The following is a 22,470-nucleotide window of genomic DNA, read 5'->3' on the forward strand; positions in this document are numbered from 1 at the left end:
TTTGCTATCAGAGGGCTGATTGGTCATTAGTTCCAGTTAGCTTCATTTCAACTCACTAGTTGAAGGACCCCATTGAACTCCTGACCTCGAACAAAAGGGGGTGATTTATATCCATACGGGGAAGCCACAGAGACATGAGAAACTGCAGGTTACAACTCATTTGTAATTGCTGGGGGCCATGTTCAAAGTGGGGGCTCTTTAAACAGAACAGTCTACAATTACAATGACTCATTAGGGCCAGCAACTCCCCTGTGTCCTCCGAGGAAGGGTGGGAAACCCTTGGCCTACCCATCCCATCTCTGACAACAGACAGCAGGTGGTACCTGGAGCCAATTCATTTGTTTTGGTGTTCTTTTGTTGAATACTTACTTCTTCCCCAAAGCAGGACTCAGTCTCACCTCTTCCTTTCCTCACTCCCTTTCCTCCGCATACATGCACAACACATAATTAATGAATCAAGCTGGTGGTATCCAGATGTAACCGACACTCACCACAAACCCAACTACAGTTGCAGTATCTGTGCAAGGGACCTTCAAGCCCAGGAGCCTCTTTGTTGAGGAGATGAACTTGGGGGGTTGAAGTTATCAAGTTCCCAGGCCTTTTGCCCTTGCCCCCTTATCTCTGTGCACCCGCACCCATATGGTAACAGGTGTCATGGTAACCAACAGGTCCACCTGCTTGGCTAACTCTCCACAGCCCTGTGATGCAATGGTTTGGCTTTGGGCCATGTTTGTCTGTAGGTCCCCCTACAAGCACTTGGGGTGCATGGCTAGATGCAGCTCCCAGTGGATGGATGTGGATATGTGGGCAGCTATTGGTGGATGTGGCTGGATGTGGCAGTGCACAGATGTCCGTGTGTGTCCAGCGATCACCGTGGACACAAAGGCAGATACCTCCTGTAGCCCCACTGCCTTTTGGGGCAAGTGGCTTTTCCTTGTGCATTTCTCACCAACACTGTGAGTGAAACAGTTGCAAGTGGTTCCCTGACCCGTTGGAATCCCAATCTGTTGCTCCCAGCCCCTAAGCCCTGAACACACACTCTTGAACTCTGGTGATGGCTCTGTGACTGCCTGCTCCAGACCCCAGGGCTAAGTGACATGCCCGAGGGCACACCACAGGTAAAAGGCAAGGCAGGGTTCAGAGGCCATGTCTTCTGCCTCCCACAGCAAGTCTTCATTCCGAAAGTCCATGATGAGGAAGTTATCCTTAAATACTCCAACAACTCTCCCAATAAAAGTATGTTACTTCCTATGAGAACAACTTCTCAGAAAAACAATATCAGAAGGGACTGATAATCTCACAAACACACAACTGGTTTAGCAGTCAGTGGGAGGGTGTAGTGATGACTGGCAGTGTTCACACTTTTGCAAATCTTCATGTGTCCTCTAATGAGTTGTCACTCTGGGGAGGGCCTTCCAGATTGGACCAAGGCATGGCTGGAAGATACTTTTCTCTTTAAAAAAATAGAATTAACCCAAATGAACACAATCTTGCAAAATAATGTGAGATGCTCTGCACACTCACCACGACCCGACTTCCAGAGCTCAAATCACCCTGAGGGCTCCTCCTTGGGAGCTGCCTCAGAGTTTAAGAGACACACAGCGCAGTGCGCCGGCCGCGGCGGCCATTGGAGGGTGAACCAATGGCAAAGGAAGACCTTTCTCTCTGTCTCTCTCTCTCACTGTCCACTCTGCCTGTCAATAAAACAAACAAACAAAAAAAAGACACAACAAAAACACTCTCCTAGCTTGCCACTGTTGCTTCCTGACCACAGATGTCAGTAACTGCTTTGATGGTCCCCTACAACAGCAGTTTACAACTGAGAAAGCCTGTCACCACCACGGTGCTCAGAACTGAACGAGAGAAGGTGGAAGACTGCCCCAGGGTGGCATGGAAAAGCCACGCTCACCCATGAGCTGTCACAGTGAGTCTGTGAGTGATTCCACAAGTGAAGTTCCTGGGGACTCTCAGACCTGGCAAAAGAGCTGACTGCAACGCTGGTCCCCTCAATACACTTAAAGGATGAGCGTCTCCAGGGGCCCTGACACTGGGCGTGGACAAACACCGCTCCATGTTCTGACTTGTGCATTCAGCGCTGAGACAGCAATGACTGAAGACCACCTACGTAAGTCCAAAGTCATGGTCAAAGCCAGGGAAGTCCTTGTTTCCCCAAACCCACACCTCAAAGCTACCAACCAAGCTCCCTTTTTCCTGTCCTCTCAAGCAATGCAGCCAGACCCAGCCACAACCCCTCTCCCTCTCCCTCACCCTCTCCCATTTTCAAATAAATCTTTTTCTAAAAAAAAAAAAAAAAAGTTGCCAAAGAAAATCCCAGAGCCAGAAGGTGCTGACCAAACAGGAAGTGGGAACACCAGGTGGGAGACACCAGCAGTCAGTGGAGCCACCCAGCGATGCCCAGCATGTGGCTTGATGGTAGGGGGTCGTGGTTGCAGGGGGAAGGGTGTCTGTTAGCACCACCCCCTTGTCTCTGTTCTAACTGGACGCCCAGCTCCACCCCCTTGAGAAAGCAGACCTAATGTAACCCAATTTATAATTTTTCTAGGTAGACACATCTTGGCATCTTCTCTAGAACCACTGGTCAGCTCTACATTCAGAGCCAATGCTGAGCACCTGGGAAGGCCCAGCTGTGAGCTGTTAGGGCAAAGGCCCTCAGCCCCCACCCCTGCATGGCAGCAATAGCAACATCTGTGTGTGTCTGTGAGTATCAGCATGTGACTATGTATGTGACTGTGCGTGTGTGTGGGGGTGTGTGTGTGGGTGTGTGTGTGTGATTGTGTGGCATGTCTCTGCCCCTCATTCTAACACCATTCAGAGTCTGGTCTCATTTTTCCTTTGTGGACACATACCTGCTATATCACTGGGCAGACACATATGTCTACATCCTCAAATTGAGACAGAGACATGTTTACCTTTATAATCTACCCCCTTCTAAGCAAATAATTTCCAACTGAGAGTAGGAAATGAGAGGTGAGCCCCAGAAGCCAACACTTAGGAAAACAACGTGCTATCAGGAAGCAAAGCACCTCTGAACTGAGTAAGCGGAAGGAGGGGAGAACCACGCCCACTTCTACCCAGAAAACCAGTCAGGGCCAGGGCACACCTGACCACTCACCTGCCAAAGGCCCAGAGAAGCTGACACCTGCCTGCCCTGAGCCTGTGGGGAAACAGACAGACAGACGGACAGAGAGGTAGGGAGGGGCCACTCCCACCTCCACGCGGGTATGGAGACAGAGAGGGGGGAAATAGGCAGGCAAAACTTCATCAGAGATAGTTTCCCCATGTGTTAATGTTTCCATGGTGAACGAAGTCTGAAAATCCTCGAACAAGTCTAGGATGTGTGGTCAAGGCCTACTGACCGGACCTGAGAAAGAACAAGGAATCCCTGCCAAGCAGTGCTGCGGAATGCAGACGACACAGGGCACCCCCTCGGGGCTTGGATTGCTCACAGGCCCTGAGTACATGCCTGGCTGGGACAGCAGAGGCCAGCACGAGCCGACGGCCTGCTGGGGACCACACGGTATTTGAGGCACTCCAGGCCAAGTGACTCGCTCAGTCCTCACACAAGGCTCCTGACCTGATGGATAGGAGACTAAGGCACAGAGAACTCAAGCCACCTGCTCCAGGTCACACAGGCTGCTGATGTGAAGCTGGGCACATCCAACAGGGTAGAGCAGATCTCACCGGAGAAGGTGAGAGGCAAGGAATAAAAATGGCGAATGCTTTTTCTCCCCGTTGGAGGAGAAAGATAGAGACGCAACTGTCCAGGACAAGGGTATGTCCTAGAAACGTGGGCAACAGCCATCCTGGATGAAGCTATGTGTTGGGGCTTTTCCTTGCATTCATCTAATGTCCTAGCTGCTCCACTGGGGAACACAGTATCCCCATTGTACAAGTAACAAAAGTAAAGCTCAGAGCCGCAAATGAACACACAGAGGCACAGTGAGTGACAGCCGGACCCCCAGCCTGAGCTACCAGACTCCAGGTCAGAGTCCTAATCTCAGGGATCCTCTTCATCCAACAGCTTCATTTTACAGATGGGGAAACTGAGGCTGGGCTTACATCTGAAATGCCATATTGTTTTATACTGACTGTACTACACAGCATCCACGAAGTTAATGCCTTGAAATGAGCAGGCAGGATCCAGCACATGGCCTGTTTTGTGGACTGATTCCACAGGCCGGGAACCCAGAGCTGTAGGAGAAAATGGACTCAAATTCAGGCGAGCAGAGCTCTGTGTCCCTGAGCAAGGCATGTAGCCTCTTGTCTGTGACTGCTTCCTCTAATATCACCACTTGTGGCCAAGCATCGCTGCTGGGAGGGCCTCCCTCACAGCCACTGGATACTCATGCATGACGGGCTGAGAGACGTGCCAGTGGCCTGGGAGCTCTCTGCTCCTGCGAGGGCGTGCCATAAAGCCCACCTTCTACAGGTGAGGCAAGTTAGGAACTGACTAGCGGGCAATTTGCCAAATCGCAGAGCCGTGGGCATTGATGTGAACCAGCTACCCCAGAGCCCACACCCACTACCCAGAAGCAGAGTCCAGCACACGCTGGTTCTGGGCTCCTCTCTCTTTATTGCCCTGGAGAGACTGTTGACGGATGACCCAAACCAGACACACAGACCAAGGCAGCCTCTGCTCCAGTCCATCTGTGCCTGGAGGCCTGAGCAGTGCATACCTCTGTGTGCAGGGAGGGGACAGAAACAGGGACGAGGCTAAGTCCCCCAGGGAGTCTTACTCACTCCCTAAATGACAGTGTCTCCCACCAGGGCCCTACCATGAGCTTCTGCTCATGAAAACACACCGGAAGTGCCATCAATCCCTACCATGGCTCTACCCAGAAAGCAGGTTGACCCTGGCACTGCCCCAGAGGCTTCTGGGAAAGGACAAAGCAGGGAACAGCGCGTCTGAGGGAAGGACATGAGGATGCCAACAACTCCTAGCAGCCAGAAGGGATCAAGGCCAGCGCAGCCTCGATGTCGGGACAGTAGAGAAGAGCTTGTCACGCAGGGTTCATCGGCGTCAGCCTAACAAGAGCCCCGAGTGCCTTTCCCTGCAGAGGGATTATGAAGACCACGTCGGGACACGCAGACACTGGCAAGTAACGACTTCCTCTCGCAAAGGCAGGCGCTGCCAAGCGCTCTCACAAAGAGCCTGCAGGTTAAACCGTCACAAGCAGCGCGTCTCTGCTCCCTCCACCCTCTCTAAAACCGACTTCACTGCGGTCTTCCTCGGAAGCTTCCCACCCCACAAGAGGACCCCCGCCGTAAGTCCACACAGTGGCGGCATTTTCTATGAGAACACCTCTTCTGGACATAGTCCGGTTGGAGCAAAAAGAGGCAAGGGCGATCTTTCGCTGGATTTCTTTTAAGCCAAGTGAAGAAGCTTTCAAACCCTATCATTCCTTCAGCTCCCTGAGACTTACCTGGCCTTCAAAGACTTCCCCGCGATGCTCAGTCACCCAGCCCTTGTCCATGTCTGTGCCCGATTACACTGGAAATCACCATCCTACTCAGCTCTGAGCCCACACTATGTGGCTCCATGCTTGCCGCGTGGCAGGTGCTCTTCTGTGCTGAACTAAGTCCTAACTAACCTAAAGCAGTCCGTGGTCTGGTTCTATCTCTGCCTTCTTCTAGTCCTTTCGCCTCACAGATACTCCAAGCTAACCCCTAGGCAGTGGGCCCACGAGCCCCTTGCTCTGCCACACCCATGCCCTTACACACCTGCTCTTTTCTGTGTAGCACGCCACTCGCCACCTCTCCCCCTCCCCCACATCCCCGAGGAGGGAGGAACCCGCAGAATGACCCTCAGTGGGGTCCTGCTCTCCGGCAGCCAGCGCTCACATCCTGGCCCTACCACTCGAGGCTGTAGACAAGACCTTGGCCATTTGCTTCGCTTTCTCTGCTGAAATTATAAAGTTAATCTCACAGGATTCTGGGAAGGAGCCACCGAGATACTGCTTGTAAAGTAACAGCACAGTTCCTGCACTCGGGAAACCCTGACTGTTGTTGGAGGTCACGATGATGATGATGATGGTGATGAAGCTCCCTAGGGGCTCGCCTGAGCCTTCCTCTCGGCCCCTTCCTGATTCCATTTGGTACTGAAGGACGCTGCAGGGCCCCTGAGGGACACCCCAGGTTCTGACTGGATGCCCAATCACCTACGTACCTTGTGGCTCTCCTTGTCACAGCAGGTGACCACTACAGAGGACAACAAGGCGTGTGACATAAAGCAGCACCCAGCACCCGCCGACCTGATGCTGGCACTCTGCTGAGCCTCGCCGACTCAGCAAGAACCCATGACCTCTTCTGAGTGAGGCAGCCGCCTTCCCACCAGGGGGCTTCCTGCTTAGGAAGAAGCCAGAAGACGTGCAGTAAAGACTCAGTGCATCCAGAAAGGATTCTCGGCCTGTGTGTCCGGCCAGCAGGGAAACAGTGAGAACCCAGGGCCACAAACTCCAGGAGCCAAGCCGGCCCAGCCACACCACTGTCATGTTGACCGGAGCTCAGAGCGCCCCAGAGAGAAAAGCCAGTGAGGGTGCCCCCTGGTGGTGTCATTGCCACTCACTCTGCCCCTAACCCCAACCATTATTCTGTTCTTGGCTTGTTCCGTTTGTCCAATTGAGTCCACAGACAGACAGACACACACACACAACTCTACAGTCACTAATTACCCAATAAACAAACATCTGGGTCAGTACCATCTGCCTTTAAAAAAACATACTGGTTAGGAAATTCAAAAGTTCACCTTTAGATTAAAGCATTTCAATCCAAAGTGAAAGAGACTCCAAGACTGTGCATTAAATAACGAAATTTGAGCTTTGAAAAGAAATGAAGGGCCGGCGCCGCGGCTCACTAGGCTAATCCTCCACCTGCGGCGCCGGCACACCAGGTTCTAGTCCCGGTCAAGGCACCGGATTCTGTCCTGGTTGCCCCTCTTCCAGGCCAGCTCTCTGCTGTGGCCCGGGAAGGCAGTGGAGGATGGCCCAAGTCCTTGGGCCCTGCACCCCATGGGAGACCAGGAGAAGTACCTGGCTCCTGCCATCGGATCAGCGTGGTGCGCCGGCCGCAGCGCGCCAGCCGCGGCAGCCATTGGAGGGTGAACCAACGGCAAAGGAAGACCTTTCCCTCTGTCTCTCTCTCTCACTGTCCACTCTGCCTGTCAAAAAATAAAAAAATTAAAATTAAAAAAATTTAAAAAAAAGAAAAGAAATGAAGCTCTCTTAAACAGTGAAAACACATGCTGTATCAGAAATTCTTCTACAAAAGTCTGGAGGTCTTAAAGGATCTAAACAGACAAATGATATTTTACATTAAGGGCTTCATAAAATCCAAGTGAACAAATCTAATTTATGTGATGACAAAGTATTCTTCATCTTTGTGCTGCAGGTATTATACATAGATCTACTGCTTTCCTCATGTTATCATGGAAAGGCAATAAATCCTATGACCAAATCATGACATTCATCAACTACTATTAAGGAAATCAAAAGCTGAGCTTCCCTCATTAGGGGACTGGAGGGAACGGATAAGCAAGTGTAGCTGAGTAGCCCCCTCTCCTCTGAGGACCCCAGCGCTGAATCACTCCACTTCTGTCCCACTGCTGCCACTGCCAATATGCAAATTGCCCCATCCTATTTGTGTCGGTAGCCAGAATATTTGGGCATTTGTATTAGACTTCAAAACAATCCATTGTTCATAAATCTAGGGCACAGCCACAAATTTGCCGCAATATCCCAAATAAGCCTTCATCGCCACGTTGTGTTTTATGGCATATGAAATGCAAAACCTTGCGAAGGAGTGGGGATCAGCAATAAATAGATGCCTCTCCCTCTCGAAGCCACGGAGTCAACTCATTAAACATACATGGCTCCCTTCACTGTAAAGATCTGCAGAAGCTTTGAGCCAGAGCAGGAATGGAAAAGGTTTGATTTTAAACTCAGGGGCTAGCAATGCTCCGCTCAAAACCACCCTCATTTTTAGATTCATCTGAGATTTACAAAAGTCCAGTTCATTCTGCCGCAGAACAGTACTTACGTAAGAGCAGTTACAGCAGTACGTCACTATGTATATGGTGTTACAGCAATTCACAGACACAAAAGTCTCTCCATTCATTTCTAACACGATCTCATCCATGAAATCAGGGGGATTTCTTTCGAAAAATAAACACATGCAGAAGGATTCCTCATGTGCTCCATAAAAAGCTCTGGGCAGCAGGAGTGACTCTTCAAGCCACAAGGCTGCCCGCCCAAGAGTTCTCCTCTTGGTCCATAAAAAGGAGGAGGCTAAATATGGCCTCTGTTTCAGAAAGGTTTGACAGCAATTCTCCAGGAGTTAACCCGCATCAGCAAGGAGTCCTGGACACCCGGCTCACAACCCACAGGGCAGTGCCTGGGCTGAGAACTGGACCCCAGGGCTGGCTGCTCGGAGCTGGCTCACCAGTTGTGTGACGTCAGGCAAGTTCCCCTGTGTCTGGTGTGGAAACTGCAGCTGCAAAATTTGGACAGTGATGACACCTTTCCCTCTGGGATGCTGGGTGGGACCAAGTGAGATATCCTCCCGGAAGCTTCCGGAGAAGTGCCTGGCACACAGGAAGTGACGTGTAAATGTTGCAACTACCCTGTGGCACGGGGAGGACGTAAAACAAATCCTAATAAATCAACCAGCTCTTTGGATGCTTGCCCGTTTATTCCAGAAGATAAGAAACTATCCAGAAAGTGGGCTGCAGTGGCCTTATCCATGGTCACTTGTTACGGACCAGCTTAAACCAGAAAAGTGATTAACAGAACTATTCGTGGTGCCACATGTTGGCAAAGAAAGGTTTATCCTAAAAAAAAACAGGGGACAGGAAGTTGTCAATGACTTCTACTCTTTATTTACTGTCGATATCTGGAACAACTCAACACAGCTCGGGTGAGCAAGTCTCTTCCCAATGGTGTGGGCAGTTACTACTTCTCACAGGACCAAGCGGCTCCCACGACCTGGAACTGAACTGTCATCAAGTGAGCTGCTCACGTTCCTTCCTTCCAAGCTGCCCATGTCGTCAGCTGGAAATACACTAGCAAAGATAAGACCCATCTGGTGCACACGTGGGATATGGTGAAAGTGGCCATGAACTTGTGGTACTTACAAACATGAGGCGGGTAGGTATGTTGTCTGATTGCACCAAAGGATTTTTATAGAGCCAGATCTCTTCCGGCTGGATGACTCTCTGGAATGGATCCAAAAACTCTGTGAAACTGAAACAAAGCAAAAAAAAGAGCGCATGAAGACTGAACATTCTGCTGCCACGGGCAGTTCCCAAGGAGACCACTGCTGCACACCCATGGAGGGTAGGGGGGAGTCCAGCCTCCTGGGGGCAGAGAGAAGTAGGCTGCCCCTGCTGATGGCTCAGCCAGCTCCAACCTGGGAAAGACTGCGAGAATTCCCGAGCCTCTGAGAGAGAAAGACAGAGAGAAAGGTCTTCCTTCTGTTGGTTCACCCTCCAAATGGCCGCTATGGCTGGAATGCTGTGCCGATCCAAAGCCAGGAGCCAGGTACTTCCTCCTGGTATCCCATGCAGGTGCAGGCCCCAAGGACTTGGGCCATCCTCCAGTGCCTTCCCGGGCCACAGCAGAGAGCTGGACTGGAAGAGGAGCAACTGGGACAGAATCCAGCGCCCCAGCTGTGACTAGAACCCTGGGTACCGGCGCCGCAGGTGGTGGACTAGCCTAGTGAACTGCGGCACCAGCCCTCTGTAGAATCTTCTAAGGCCACCTGCCAGCAGGGCCCAACTCTGCACAGTAGGGAACAGCTGTGAGGCCAACATTCAAAGACACCAAGAACGAGAGGTTCCAAAGTGAGCTAGATGCAGATGTGCAGCACAGCGGCTAAGACCGTGCCAGGCAAAGCTGGCAGCACAGCCTCTGGAATGAAGTGGGCTTGAGCTGGAGTAAAAGTAAAGGCTGTCCCTTTCACTGGGGGCAAGAGCTGTCCTCCCCTCGATGGGCCACCCTGATGGTCTGTTGCCCATGCTGCCACTGCCATCCCTAGGGTCAGAGTAAGGATGCCCAGGAGAGATTGCAGAGAGGAGGACAAAGGGGGTGAGGTGCATCCTGGGGCTACGGACATGACATGACAGCCTTAAGCCACCTCCCTCCTCCTCCCTTCTCCCCCCGGGACACGTTCACACCCAGGAACCCCCAACACTCAGGTGCCTCTGCTGTGTCATCGCTGGCTGGGCAGCAAGAGTGGTCACTGCCAGGAGAGAATCTAGAGGATGCTGGGGCTTGAGTTTGGTTTTTTGGACGCCACCCATCACCCCCCAGCTCTCTAGCCCAGCTTCCCCAGATGCTGGCTTCAGATGTTGTTCGAGTGAGCCAAAGGGCCATTTGCTCCTTGAGTGTCAGGCTAAGGAAGCTCAATTTGGAGCCGGCAGAGAAGCGTGGGACAGGAGTTCCAGTTCCTAATGACGGCCTGGCATTGGTGAGGCTGTGACGTGGAGCAGAGCCGGGAAGGGCAGACGGGAGGGTACCCGTCCCGGCAACAGATGCCTGCAGAGTAGAGGAGTGGACAGTGCAGAAGGACACACAGGCGGCAGGTGGCAGCTCATTCCAAGGTCTCTGGTTTGAACCAAGATGAGCAGCCCAGGGGTGGAGGGTGGGGTGGGGGTAGGGTTAGCCATCGCCAGATCTAGGAAACCATCTAGGATCCCAGGTTGCCCACAACTTCCCTAGTCCAGCACTGACAGTCCTGTAGCCCAGGACACCCTCAGTCTCCAGCACACCGGGACAGAGAGTCGTCCTAAATTTATCATCCCAAACCCTGCAATCAGAGTTGCCACAGCCTTGGTGTCTACCTTATACTTGGGATATTGCATGATCACAATCTGTCTGGACCCTCAGCTACACGGAGGCCAGGCAGGGCTGTGGCACTCAGGAGTGATCTCAGCGCCCACCAGGAGAGCCAGACCATCAAAGGAGCTCAGAGACTGCAGGGACAACAGCTGTCCCAGTATTTTCAATTTGATCAGCTTCACACTCAGTCATATTGAGAGTCCAAGAGATCTAAAAGTCAACCTTTCATGTCTATACCTGTCTCTCCTCCTTTTCGTACCCCAGCCTCCCCCAGAGGTGAAGTTTTAGGTCCTAAAAATCTGCCTATTGAGGCAGGCATTTGAGGCAGGCATTTGATGCAGCAGTCTAGATGCCGGTTGGGATTTCTACATTCAACAGGTTCAATGCTGACCTGCCTGGGGCAGTAGCCCCTCTAATCTGAGGAGCAAAACTACAAATATCCCACAGTCTGGGTGTCCCAACCCCACCTGTCAGAAGGTCAAACAGCAGCAAAACGAGGCCTGCCCACAGCTCCTGCTGGAGGTTCTGGCTCTCAGGGCCTGCCATGGCTAAGCCTACTGCTCTCACATTCCAAACAGGTGCACCGCACAAACCCCTCCCCCCCACACACACACCCAGGGCCTGCCATGGCTAAGCCTACTGCTCTCAAATTCCAAACAGGTGCACCGCACAACCCCACCCCCCAACACACACACACACAGTGACAGTTCATTCTCAGGGCTACTCGTGGGGACAAGAACCCGAGCACCCCGAGCAAGCGGGCTGCAGCTGAGTGGCTGCATCTGACCTCCCTTCCAGAGCCGTGCAGTGTCACTCCCATCGCTGCCTGTTAGGTGAGTCTCAAGGTCAGCCCACATTCGGGGAGGTGGCTGGCTCTCCCTCCGACTGGGTGTGGCAAGGCTCCACCACAGAAAAGCAGGTGCATGAGGGAGCCCCACTCTCAGAGACCCTGAACCATGTCTTCCCCTGCGGCTGGCCGCAGAGCTAGGGGTCTGCACACACAGCGTCCCCCACAGCCGGCCGCGGGGCCAGGGGTCTGCACACACGGCCGTCCCCCGCGGCCGGCCGCGGGGCCAGGGGTCTGCACACACGGCCGTCCCCCGCGGCCGGCCGCGGGGCCAGGGGTCTGCACACACGGCCGTCCCCCGCGGCCGGCCGCGGGGCCAGGGGTCTGCACACACGGCCGTCCCCCGCGGCCGGCCGCGGGGCCAGGGGTCTGCACACACGGCCGTCCCCCGCGGCCGGCCGCGGGGCCAGGGGTCTGCACACACAGCCAGGCACCTTCCAGCTTCGCCTCGCTGTCTCCCCTTGGCGACGTTTCTAAAGCCTTGTGCGCCAGCCTTCTGCACAGTGCCTCACCTGACCCCGAGCTGCCACAGCCCGCGCACATCTATCAAGCAAATGATCTCCCCTGGGAGCAGCAGAACCGAGAAAGACAGATGTCCCTCCTGCAATCACGCTCCAGCCCCCAGCGTCGGCGCAGAGAATCCAGACAGCGGGCAGCTGCTCAGGGGGGCCAGGTCTTAGCAAAGAAAGCAGGGGTCCACGTGGGGACTTGTCCTGGAGGCATTCAAGCTGCCCCCAAGAGAGGACACATCCAGGCCCAGAAACGTCCTTCTCTGAACTCTTCAAAAGCAGGCTGGAAACCAAGAAAGGACAACCCTGCTTCTAGGCACAGACTGGGGCCTGGTCTCACCTGACCTCTTCCCCCTCCCCACTCCTCCCCACCACCACCACCACCCCGCTCCAGCCACGCCCAGGCTCATTACCCACTGAGAACTCCCTGCACTGTGTAAGGCCAGCAGTTCCCAAGCTTCAGTGTACCCCAGAATTCCATGGGTCTCTTTTTAAGATTTTTATTTATTTATTTGAAAGTCAAAGTTACACAGAGAGAAGAGGCAGAGAAAGAGAGAGAGGTCTTCCATTTGCTGGCTCACTCCCCAATTGGCCAAATGGCCAGAACTGCACCAATCCGAAGCCAGGATCCAGGAGCTTCTTCCAGGTATCCCACGAGGGTACAGGGGCCCAAGGACTTGGGCCATCTTCTACTGCTTTCCCAGGCCACAGCAGAGCGCTGGATCGGAAGTGGAGCAGGCAGGACTGGAACCGGTGTCCATATGGGATGCCAGCACTGCAGGTGGCGGCTTTACCCACTATGCCACAGCGCCGGCACCCCATGGGGTCTTGTGACTGCAGATCCAGCTACAGCAGGGCCAGGGAAGGCCCCGGGAGCTGGCCCTTCCAGCAGGCTTTCTGGTATTGCTACCGATCTGAGGGTCCAACCTTGATTGGCAAGAGCCTAGAGGGTCAGCATCGCCCAGCAGCTGTTGGAAAAGGCAGGCTCTGTGGCCATCACTGACCTCGCTGCGTCCAGGCCTGCATCCAACAAGGGCCCTGGGGGCTCTGTGCAAGCTGCATTGAGACCCACAGTGCTCCAGGGAAAGCCGGGCCTCCCGGGGGCTGGCCGGTTTTGCCTCATCCTCCCCCCAGCTGCACTCTTTAGCTTTCTCTAGAGTGAACCCTGGTTGAAAAGTAAACACGTTTACTACGGGAGAAATCCACATCACTCCTTCATAATAACACTGGCATTCCTTCATGAGGGGCTGGTAAACATCAAAACAAATACGGCAGAAACAGAAGCGTGCTATCAAATCCCACCTCCAGAGCAGAGGTCCTTCTTCCCCAAGAGGGGTGACGAAGCTGTGTCGCACAGACCTTCCATGCCAGAAGAAACAATGAACCAGAACTACGGGGTGGGGAGCGGGAGTGGTCCTCTCCTTGACTTTGGTGCTGGGCAGGTCCCGTCCACGCACAATGTAATCTCGGCATGCGTGGGGTGGGCACCGGGCCCAGTAGTTAAGCTGCTGTTTAGGGCCCCCACACCAAATACCAAAGCGCCTGGTTGGATCCAGAGTCCTACTTATGGGCACCCTGAGAAAGCAGCAGATGATGCCTCAAGCACATGGGTCCCTGCCACCCAAACGGGAGGCCTGGATGACGTTCCTGGCTCCTGGCTCAGCCTGGCCTAGCTCTGGCTATTGCCAAATAAAATGACAATAAATTAAAAATAAACTCACAGTGCACACGCACAGCCCCTCAATCATCTCAAACACCACTTAGGTCACAGTAGGAAAAAAACACAAAAACCAAAGGTGAAAACTCACAGGCACCATCGTCCGGGGCCACTGGGTCAAGAGGAAGATGGCCAGGCAGAGGTCAGTCACGCGCGAGTGTCCCCTGTCCCCCACCAGCCCAGCAACTGATCTCCCGGAGTTCCCAAGGGCTGGCTGCAGGGCACATGGACAGGTGGGCACACCACGTGGTTTACTTGAACTTCCAGTAAGTGCAGGGCAGACCAAAGCGGCTGTAACTGAGCCACTCGAGGGCCTCCAGGGATGGCGTCTACCAGTCTCTGGGGGGGCCCCACTGGGAACCGAGCTGGGGTGACCACGGAGTCGCTCAGTCCTCTGCACACACCGCCTATCACCAGTGCTGAAGGGTGGGCAAGGGCTCCTGAGACCTCATCAGGTCTGAGGGTCAGAGACAGACAGACAGGGAGAGAGGACCCCAAGTGAGGCGGAAGCATCGGGACCCCACGGGTCGCAAGGGGTCACGCATCAGTCGCTTCAGAGAACAACCGCTGCTTCACGAGCCCGCGTCGGCGTGAAAGCAGTACTTTCCTCACTGTCATCAACACCCCTGACGCGCCAGCCAGAGCCAGTCTGACCTCGAAATGACGGACTTCTTCCTTACCACGGCATTCACTGAACGCTGATACTGTCCACCTGGTCTCACTCAGTGGCGATTCCAACTACAAACAAAAGGCCGGAACTCTGTAGGTCAAATGTTTCCACGTGAAAGCGTGGATTTACTGCTAAAGTACACTTATCATTTTCTTTGATGAGAATTATTGCTGTCCAAAGTCAAGTAACTTGCTGCTGGATCTGAATCCAAGACACGCTGCTAATTTCTTTGAGAGTCAGAGAATTCCCAGTCCAGATATAGCTTAATTTTTCCTTGCAAAGTGCATATAGTGCTAAAGCATTCTCCTTGGGGTTCTCATGATATAGTCTGAAGAACCTGAAAAACATTCACGATAAAAATTCAAAGACATTCTTCTAATTTACACCAAGAAATTCTCTCTTGAGTTCATGTACAGTTCATACACAGTAATGTAGACGCCTAAATGTGGCTCAGATGGGATTCTTAGCTATGCAGACACACAAGATGCACACATATACTGTGTACAGACACACACATCACACACACACGTACACACATCACACACATACATGCATGTGCACACACACATCACACAAACACATGCAGGCATGCACATCACACACATCACACATGCACACACATCACATAAACACATGCACATCACACGCACGCACACACAAGATGCATACACACACCATTCACATACATCACACACACCACACATTCCCCAAGCTTGACTTTATGTGAGCAGGTGCAAGCTAAAGCAAATAATTTCCTAAGATACTGGGAGAATCCACTAAAATTAACTAGAAAGGAGAGAAAGGAAGATCTGAAAGAGAATGAAATATTGCAGGCAGAAAGCCAAAGCAGAGTAAAGTCAAAGCAAATCACCTGTGCCCGCTGGCCAGCCCCTACTGCTCCTCACTCTTCCACGCTGAACCACGAAATCACCGTCTGCCTCCTCCCCTCCTGTGGCCCCTGAGTCTTGGGTGCAATTCCAGGGACACACATGGCATCACCAGGGCTCTCCAGGCCTTTCGTCAGCCTGGCATCCAACAAGAACAAGGCCCCACACCTCAGAGGACGTCCAGACTAGGGTCAACCGGGATAGCATCCAGACTCCTGACAAATGAACCATGTACTCGCATACACCCCCCCACATACATGTGAGCACACACAGGGGCACACATGTGGGTACACTCACACATACATGAGTACACACATGTGAACACACAGCCATACTCCTGGCAGCTCATCCCATTTCCATAGTTCAACATGACTTACACAGCCTAGGCTACACATATGGTTACACAGGAGGAGAGGGTAGGGGACAGAAACGGGCTATCGTCTATGCTGATGGTTTATTCATTCAAGAATATTTTCAGTCTACAGCATGCCAGGTAGCATCCTATAACACTGCTGAGTCAAGGGACCCGAGTCAGAGCACTTGGGGAAGCAGACGCCAGGTTCTTAGAGGCATCAGGACACTGCGCAAACACGACGCTGCCACCCCACTCTGCTTGGAGGGATGGGGGCATCCCAACTGGCAGTGTAATCACCGGGCCGAGCCCCTGCCCCCACAGTTATTTTAGTAAGAGGAAAGCCTTCCCACGGTTCGAGGTACAGAGGTGGGGCCTCTGCTTTGTGAAGGGCGACATGCAGGTGTGCCTCTCAGCCTGGGTGAATGACCAACACCAGAATCTTGCAGAAAGCATCGGAGGTTTTCTGGTACGGAAGGAAGGAGCGGAAAGAGAAAAGGTGACCCTAGGAAATCGCGCCCACCAGCTCCCTCCTACCTGTCACTCAGAGAGCAGCAGCTTCCCCGACACCTGATTTGATCAACCTCGCCCCTTGCCTGGAGAAGGGAGACCTGCCTCCCTGAACCCAGCCCCAGGCCAGACAAGGAACCGCAGCGGGAGCCTGGCAGCAAGAGCATAGTAGGGACCATCTGCAGCACCCAGGAATCCACACGCTGCTTGGCGCCACTGTTTGGAAACATTCCCAAGAGGGTGCCTGTTCTTCGAAAGTAAGTAGTAGAAGACTGAAAATGCTTTTATGTCTGGACTCACACTGCAAATCCTGGTCTACAACAGCCCAGCGGCAGAGCCTATGACAGGTCCTGTGGGGGCTCCGTGACCTAGAGGAGCCTGCTAAACCCCAAAGGGCAGGTGTTTGGCCTGGGGATTGGAATACCCACACCCACACCCACACCCACACCCACACCCACACCCACACCCACACCGTCTGGGGTTGAGTCCTGGCTCCGCTTCCAACTCCAGCTTCCTGGGAGGCAGCAGGTGATGGCTCAAGTACTTGGGTCCCTGCCACCCATGTGGGCGACCTGAGTTCCTAGCTCCAGGCACTGGCCTGGCCCATTCCCGGTTAGTGTGGGCACTTTGGGAGTGAACCAGAGGATGGGAGCTCTCGGTCTGTTTCTCTCCCTATGTATGTCTCTGTTTCTCTTTTTACTCTCTGGGACTCTCTGCCTCTCAAATAAATACATAAATATTTTTAAAGCCCCTCCTCCTCTGATATGGGTAGAACACTCTGCTGGGAGGTGGTAAGAATTTGGGACAGGACCTACAAGAGGCACTCAACAACTAGTATCAACATGACTAAGCCCTGAAAAAGTCCTTATTAAAAAAAATCCCCCCCAGAATTCGCACACCAAATAAAGTGTGTACACTTATTTGGATCCCGATTCAAAGAACCTCTTGTTGCTTTCATGCAGTGGTCAGTCACTTTGGGAAGTCTGTAGCTTCCACTGGATTTCAGGAAAGTGTGAGAATGGGGAGGGCAAGAGAAAGAATGGGAGAATAAAATCAGGAAGAGAAACTGGAAAGAGCTTGGGTCATTCACAAAATGAGTCGCCTTCAAAAGCCCTAAGGTCAAAGCAGCCCTTTAGCCAGGGCCCCCGGGAACTGTCTCCTGGCTCAGTACAAAGCACCTGCTTCACGGCAGGTGACTCGGAGGCAGGTGACTGAGCTGCGACTCCGTGAAACCATGGAATCGCCTCCCGCAGGCTCCAGGGCTCCCCAGACCTCAGGCTGCCCCAGCAGAGCCAGGAGCCCAGAGACCACCAGGACTGGATTTCTCAATGGGCCACAACGATTTCCCATGGGAAAGGACACTCAGCACAGAACCCACCCAGCCCACACAAACGGAGGTGACACCAAAGACAAACTAGCAAGAGATGGCCCAGGGCAAAAGTCTCGCTTCTGTGCTAGGAGACCTCAGTCTCCACTGAACCTGACTTTGGAGCGTCCAGTGAACTGTCCATTCCTGAAGCTAGAAGGAGCCTTTGGGAATTTAGCCAGAGCCTACAACAGCACCCTGGGACATTCGCCACACCCTGGACCAGGCCATAGCAAGACCCCGGGGACACACCACTGAGCAGGAACTGAGGCGGGAGGGAATGCCACTTGGTGCTCTGTGGGAACACAGTGATGAGGGGACTTAACTTGAAGGGGCTTCTTCTGTTGCTGCTGCTTTAATTAAAAGGTACCACCCAGACAGCACACGCTCCTAAAGAGGGGCCTGGGCCGTGTCTTTGAGATTCTCCTGCCTTGTAACCTCAGCTGACTCCCCTGGGGGCAGAGGGCAGGGGGACAGTGGCATTTGGCCATTCTTCGGCTCCCTAGAGGTCTCAGCTTGAGGACGCCAAATGAGCACCACCCTAACCCGAAGGCCCTGACTATTTCTTTATGACCTAGTGTCCCCCCTGCAAGGACAACGCAGTCTTCAGTTAGGTTGGCAGGTGAGGAGAGTCAAAGATGGAAGCAGCCACAGGCCAGAAGGTCAAGGTCAAGGTCTGGGGCCAGCCAGGATGAGATGGGAGTCTGACAGCGCAGGGCCCAGGACAGAGCTGAGACCATCTGAGTGTGAGACAGGTGCTGGGATCAGCTCCTACAACCTCTCAGCCTGCTCGGCGGCTGAGCACCGGGGAGGCAGCAGCTTCTCCTCTCCCTGGGCTGCAATTTTTAAGCAAATAGGGGTCCTCACTGCTCCCCCAAAAGCAAGCATCACTAGATGTTTTCACCACTGCCTGCCCTGCAAACCCTGCACTCCTCAATGCAAAGTCCAACAGACACACCAGCCTGTGGACCTGGACTTGACCTTGGACAGCTGGAGACACTCGCTCCCCTCGTTGGCGTCTGTGGCTCCACCAGTGGCCAGTGCCCGAGTCAAGGACCAGCAACAGTGGCCTCCTGGCTGAAGTCAGCTCTGTGGTTGAGAATGAACCACTCAGTGGGCATCTCCTAAAGAAAAAGAGGGTTATCGCCACTGCCGAAGGATTCAGCGGCCCCAGGCAGAAATCAGCTGCAAAGGGGCTTTGATTAGAGCCGTGTCCCTGGCCCCGCGTGCAGAGCAGGGCAGGTAGCAGGTTCTCAGTAAATATCTGTTGAGTCAATGAACGAGCTGCCTAACATGTCTCAGTAAAGACCCAGGCCTCTGCCGCACGGACTCCTGAGCGCGAGGCTGGCAGCCCTTGGACTGAATGCCATCTACCGCTGTCTGCTCTGAGCTGCTTGGTGTAGAAGAAGATGGAACCCATGGTCAATATTTAAAAATGAGGACAGAGCTCCTGCATCACAATCGGAATATCCGCTTTCTGTTGAGGAATGCCGGCTGGCACCCACATATCCACATCCCTCCGGGCGACAGTCAGTCAAGATGCAGCTGCCCAAACTGGACCAGGCAGATGCCCAACTCATAGGCTCTCCCATCCAGGCAGCCACACCCCACTCTCACGTGGACGGCACAGTGTGATCCATGAGCTCCCCTCTCCTGGCTGCTCAGATGGACTTGGACCCTCCCTGTGAGGCCAGCTCCCCCATGGAGAGGTGCACCTGCCTGCTCCCAGGGAGCCTGGCTTTCCTGGGTGCCAATTTGCTGAGCGGTTTATTAAGACGAGTCAGTCTGCAGCAGTCGTGTCTAACAGTCCCTCCACCACCACCACGGAGCCCCCCAAATCAATCCGTGCCTTGCTCTCTTCCTCACCTGCCCCCAGGGCTAGAAGTGAGCCTGCCGCCCTCACTGGGAGCCGGGTTTGTATCGCAGACTGCCTCAACTGCTCCTTCTGCACAGTAACGAGATACCATCAGCAGAAGCACTAGAGGAAGGCGGGAAGAACAGGAGGGAGGGAGGGGTCAGCTCATCGTCTGCTGTGAGCCTCCACCTGCCGGGAACCTACTCCACACATTCTACTCCTTATCTCAGCATCTCCGTAAGTGAAAAGTGGGCACTGTTATCTCCAGAGAGAGAAACGGAAGCTCAGAGATTTCTTGAGCTGCCATTCGGCTAACAGGCAGCACAGCTGGAGCTTGGACTTCTAACCACATTCCTGGGCTTTTCCATTGCACCCATTTTTGGAAATGTGGAGCATGAACAGATGGGATAGGTGGCAACAGGTGACCTCATGGCAGGACCAGGGGCTGCCTAGTGGTGCGGGATGCGGGCTGGTCGCACATGTTGGAGGAGGGGTGGGAAGAGCTGCCCTGCCTAGATTCAACCACCAGCTACCAACCAACCTGCCCTTCAGCGTCGTTAGGAAATGTGCCGATTTATTCACTCGCTCACACACTGGCAGTGCAGCGAGGTGGCTAAACAGAAAGCAGAGATTCTGAAATATGCTGCCCTGCGCTTTACCCTAAGTCAGATCCCTTCACGTCCGCGTGCCTCAGTCTGCTTGCCTGTGACGGCGCCGTTATAAACCAAGAGGCCAGCGCACAGTAGGCAGGCTGCATGAATGTCCCTTTTACCATTCACTCAGCACACGCCAACATCCCGCCAGGCAGCCAAACCCGCCTGAGGACTGACCCTACTCTAAGGGGGTGTGGCCCTGCGCTCCTGGGGCACCGCCCTCCTGTTCTGTGATCCTTCTCTCTGCTCACTTTCTCTTCCCCAAACTCCTCTTCCCTCTGTCCACAGGAAACGTCACCGCCCGAGGCCATCTGGGGACTCAGGCCCTCTCCAGTGAGGACAACATCCACTCCTAGGAGCCCCTGACTTCTGGGCCTTGTCCTCATTAATGTCACCATCATCCCTGGATCCCCCACTAGCATCTTGAATCTTCCGGTGCCTCTGGCTGGCAGTTGTGGGTTTCCTGCTGGCACAGGACACAAGTGACGGCCGAGGCACGGTCACCCTGCCTCCTGCCAGCACAGACACCTGCGTTCCAGTCCCCTGAACCGCTGAAGCAGTGAGAGGCAGTCACTGCTTCCTTTCTCTCTTTCCCTCATCTTCGTCACTAAGGATCGGGACTGACAACTTCAGAGCGCCTGCTGTCTGCATTCTCCCACACAAGGGAGAACCGCACAATTTGGGTGCATGTGCCATACATTATTTTTTTTTGATTTGTTTATATATTTGAAAGGGTTTCACACAGAGAGGGAGGGAAAGAGAGAGGGATGAAGTGTTACACAGAGAAAGGGAAGTCTCCCACACAGGTGGCAGGGACCCAAGCACTTGGGCCATTTTCTGCTGCTTTTCCCAGGCCATAAGCAGGGAGCTGGATCGGAAGTGGGGCAGCCCATATGGGATGCTGATGTCGCAGGTGCCAGCTTTACCCACTACGCTACAGCACTGGCACTGGCCTACATTAATTCAAACTTCACAGTGACAATCCAAGGCTATCCTGCCTACTAAAAAACTTGGTAAAAGGAAGCTAAGAGTCATCTGAGAAACAAATCAACTGTTGCCTCTCCACCTTAAATGATTTCTCCAAGTCACATAACTTGCTATTTCATAAACAGCACCAATGTGTCAGCACCCAGTGCAAGAGGACGCATGAGCCGCCATGATGATCCCACTGCAAATACCAAAGACGCTCCAGTGACCACGTGCCAAACCCGCCTTCCCCCGGATGGAGAACTGCTTCATTTAAATTCCCAATGACAACCCCTGTGCCTGAGAACAATCCAGAAACTGGACAGTTGTTCTTGCCATTGTCAACCTGCTGGACCTGTGGGAGAGAAGTCCCCAGGCCCTGCAGCTGCTACTTTAAGCTCGCAATTGGCTTCTGAGGTTTTGCACAGCACTGCAAATCCAGATAATCAGTGTGGGAGATGGGGTAATCAGGCCGATTTAGCCACAATTACCATCCCTAGAATCCTTCTTGCTACCCCGTTCTGCAATTACTTGCATGGGAAATTTTTATGTGGTGGAGCCAGTGACAGAGAAAGCAACAGATGCTCCCTCAATCCTACAGTGAGCTCAGCTCTGTCCATGAAGCTGGAGTCCCTGCAGGAGACGGCCCAGGCCTGGCAGGTGTAAGTAAGGTGCAAATGCCCAGAGGGCCTTCAGCCCACTGCTAACAAGCTCCCTACACGCTGCACTCACTCAGAAGCTACTGCCAGACCCTGGCATGGGACTCCTTCCCTGCCCAGCCACTGACCACTACCAGGCACATTCCAAAGAAAGTTGAAGAGCACAGTGAAAGCCACATCCATCAGTGTTTGCTGCTGGCTCTGAGGCTTGAAACCTCGCATCCTCCCTGCATCAACAGGAGTTAGAAGGGGCTTGTTCTTAGTAACACCTGGTATTTATGTGCCACACACTGTTCCGGGCACTTCCAATGCACTAGGTCTTCTCAACCTCATACCCACTATGAGCTATGTACTAATATTCAACCCATTTTACAGATAATCAGACGGAGGTCTCAGGATAGCATTAGTGTAGTCAGATCTTGGACCCACAGCCTGGTGACCCTGGAACCCCGTGTTCACAGCAGTTGACTGCTATGCCCTCCTCAAGGGAAAGGGGAGTCAGGAGGAGCCAAGAGCAGGTTTGTGTTTAACACCAAAAGTCAATCTTTTTTTTAAAAAAAAAAAGATTTTATTTATTTATTTGAGAGGTAGAGTTACAGAGAGTGAGAGGGAGAGACAGAGAGAAA

The 22,470-nt window shown here is 53.3% G+C and overlaps 1 protein-coding gene across 2 annotated transcripts in view; it reads right to left on the reverse strand.

Annotated features, from left to right (window-relative positions):
• The window catches only part of PLPP4 (phospholipid phosphatase 4), a 137,054-nt gene that overhangs the window by 78,703 nt on the left and 35,881 nt on the right, over window positions 1-22,470 (reverse strand). Inside the window, exon 2 of one of the 2 annotated variants that reach the window (XM_002718742.5) lies at window positions 9,149-9,257. The exons of the other annotated variant lie outside the window; for it this stretch is intronic. Coding sequence (XP_002718788.2) covers window positions 9,149-9,257 — 109 coding nt within the window. The remainder of the gene's footprint in view (window positions 1-9,148; window positions 9,258-22,470) is intronic. 2 annotated transcript variants of the gene reach the window in all.

This window comes from Oryctolagus cuniculus, chromosome 15 (genome assembly GCF_964237555.1).
Source record: "Oryctolagus cuniculus chromosome 15, mOryCun1.1, whole genome shotgun sequence".
Taxonomy (NCBI): Eukaryota; Metazoa; Chordata; class Mammalia; order Lagomorpha; family Leporidae; genus Oryctolagus; species Oryctolagus cuniculus.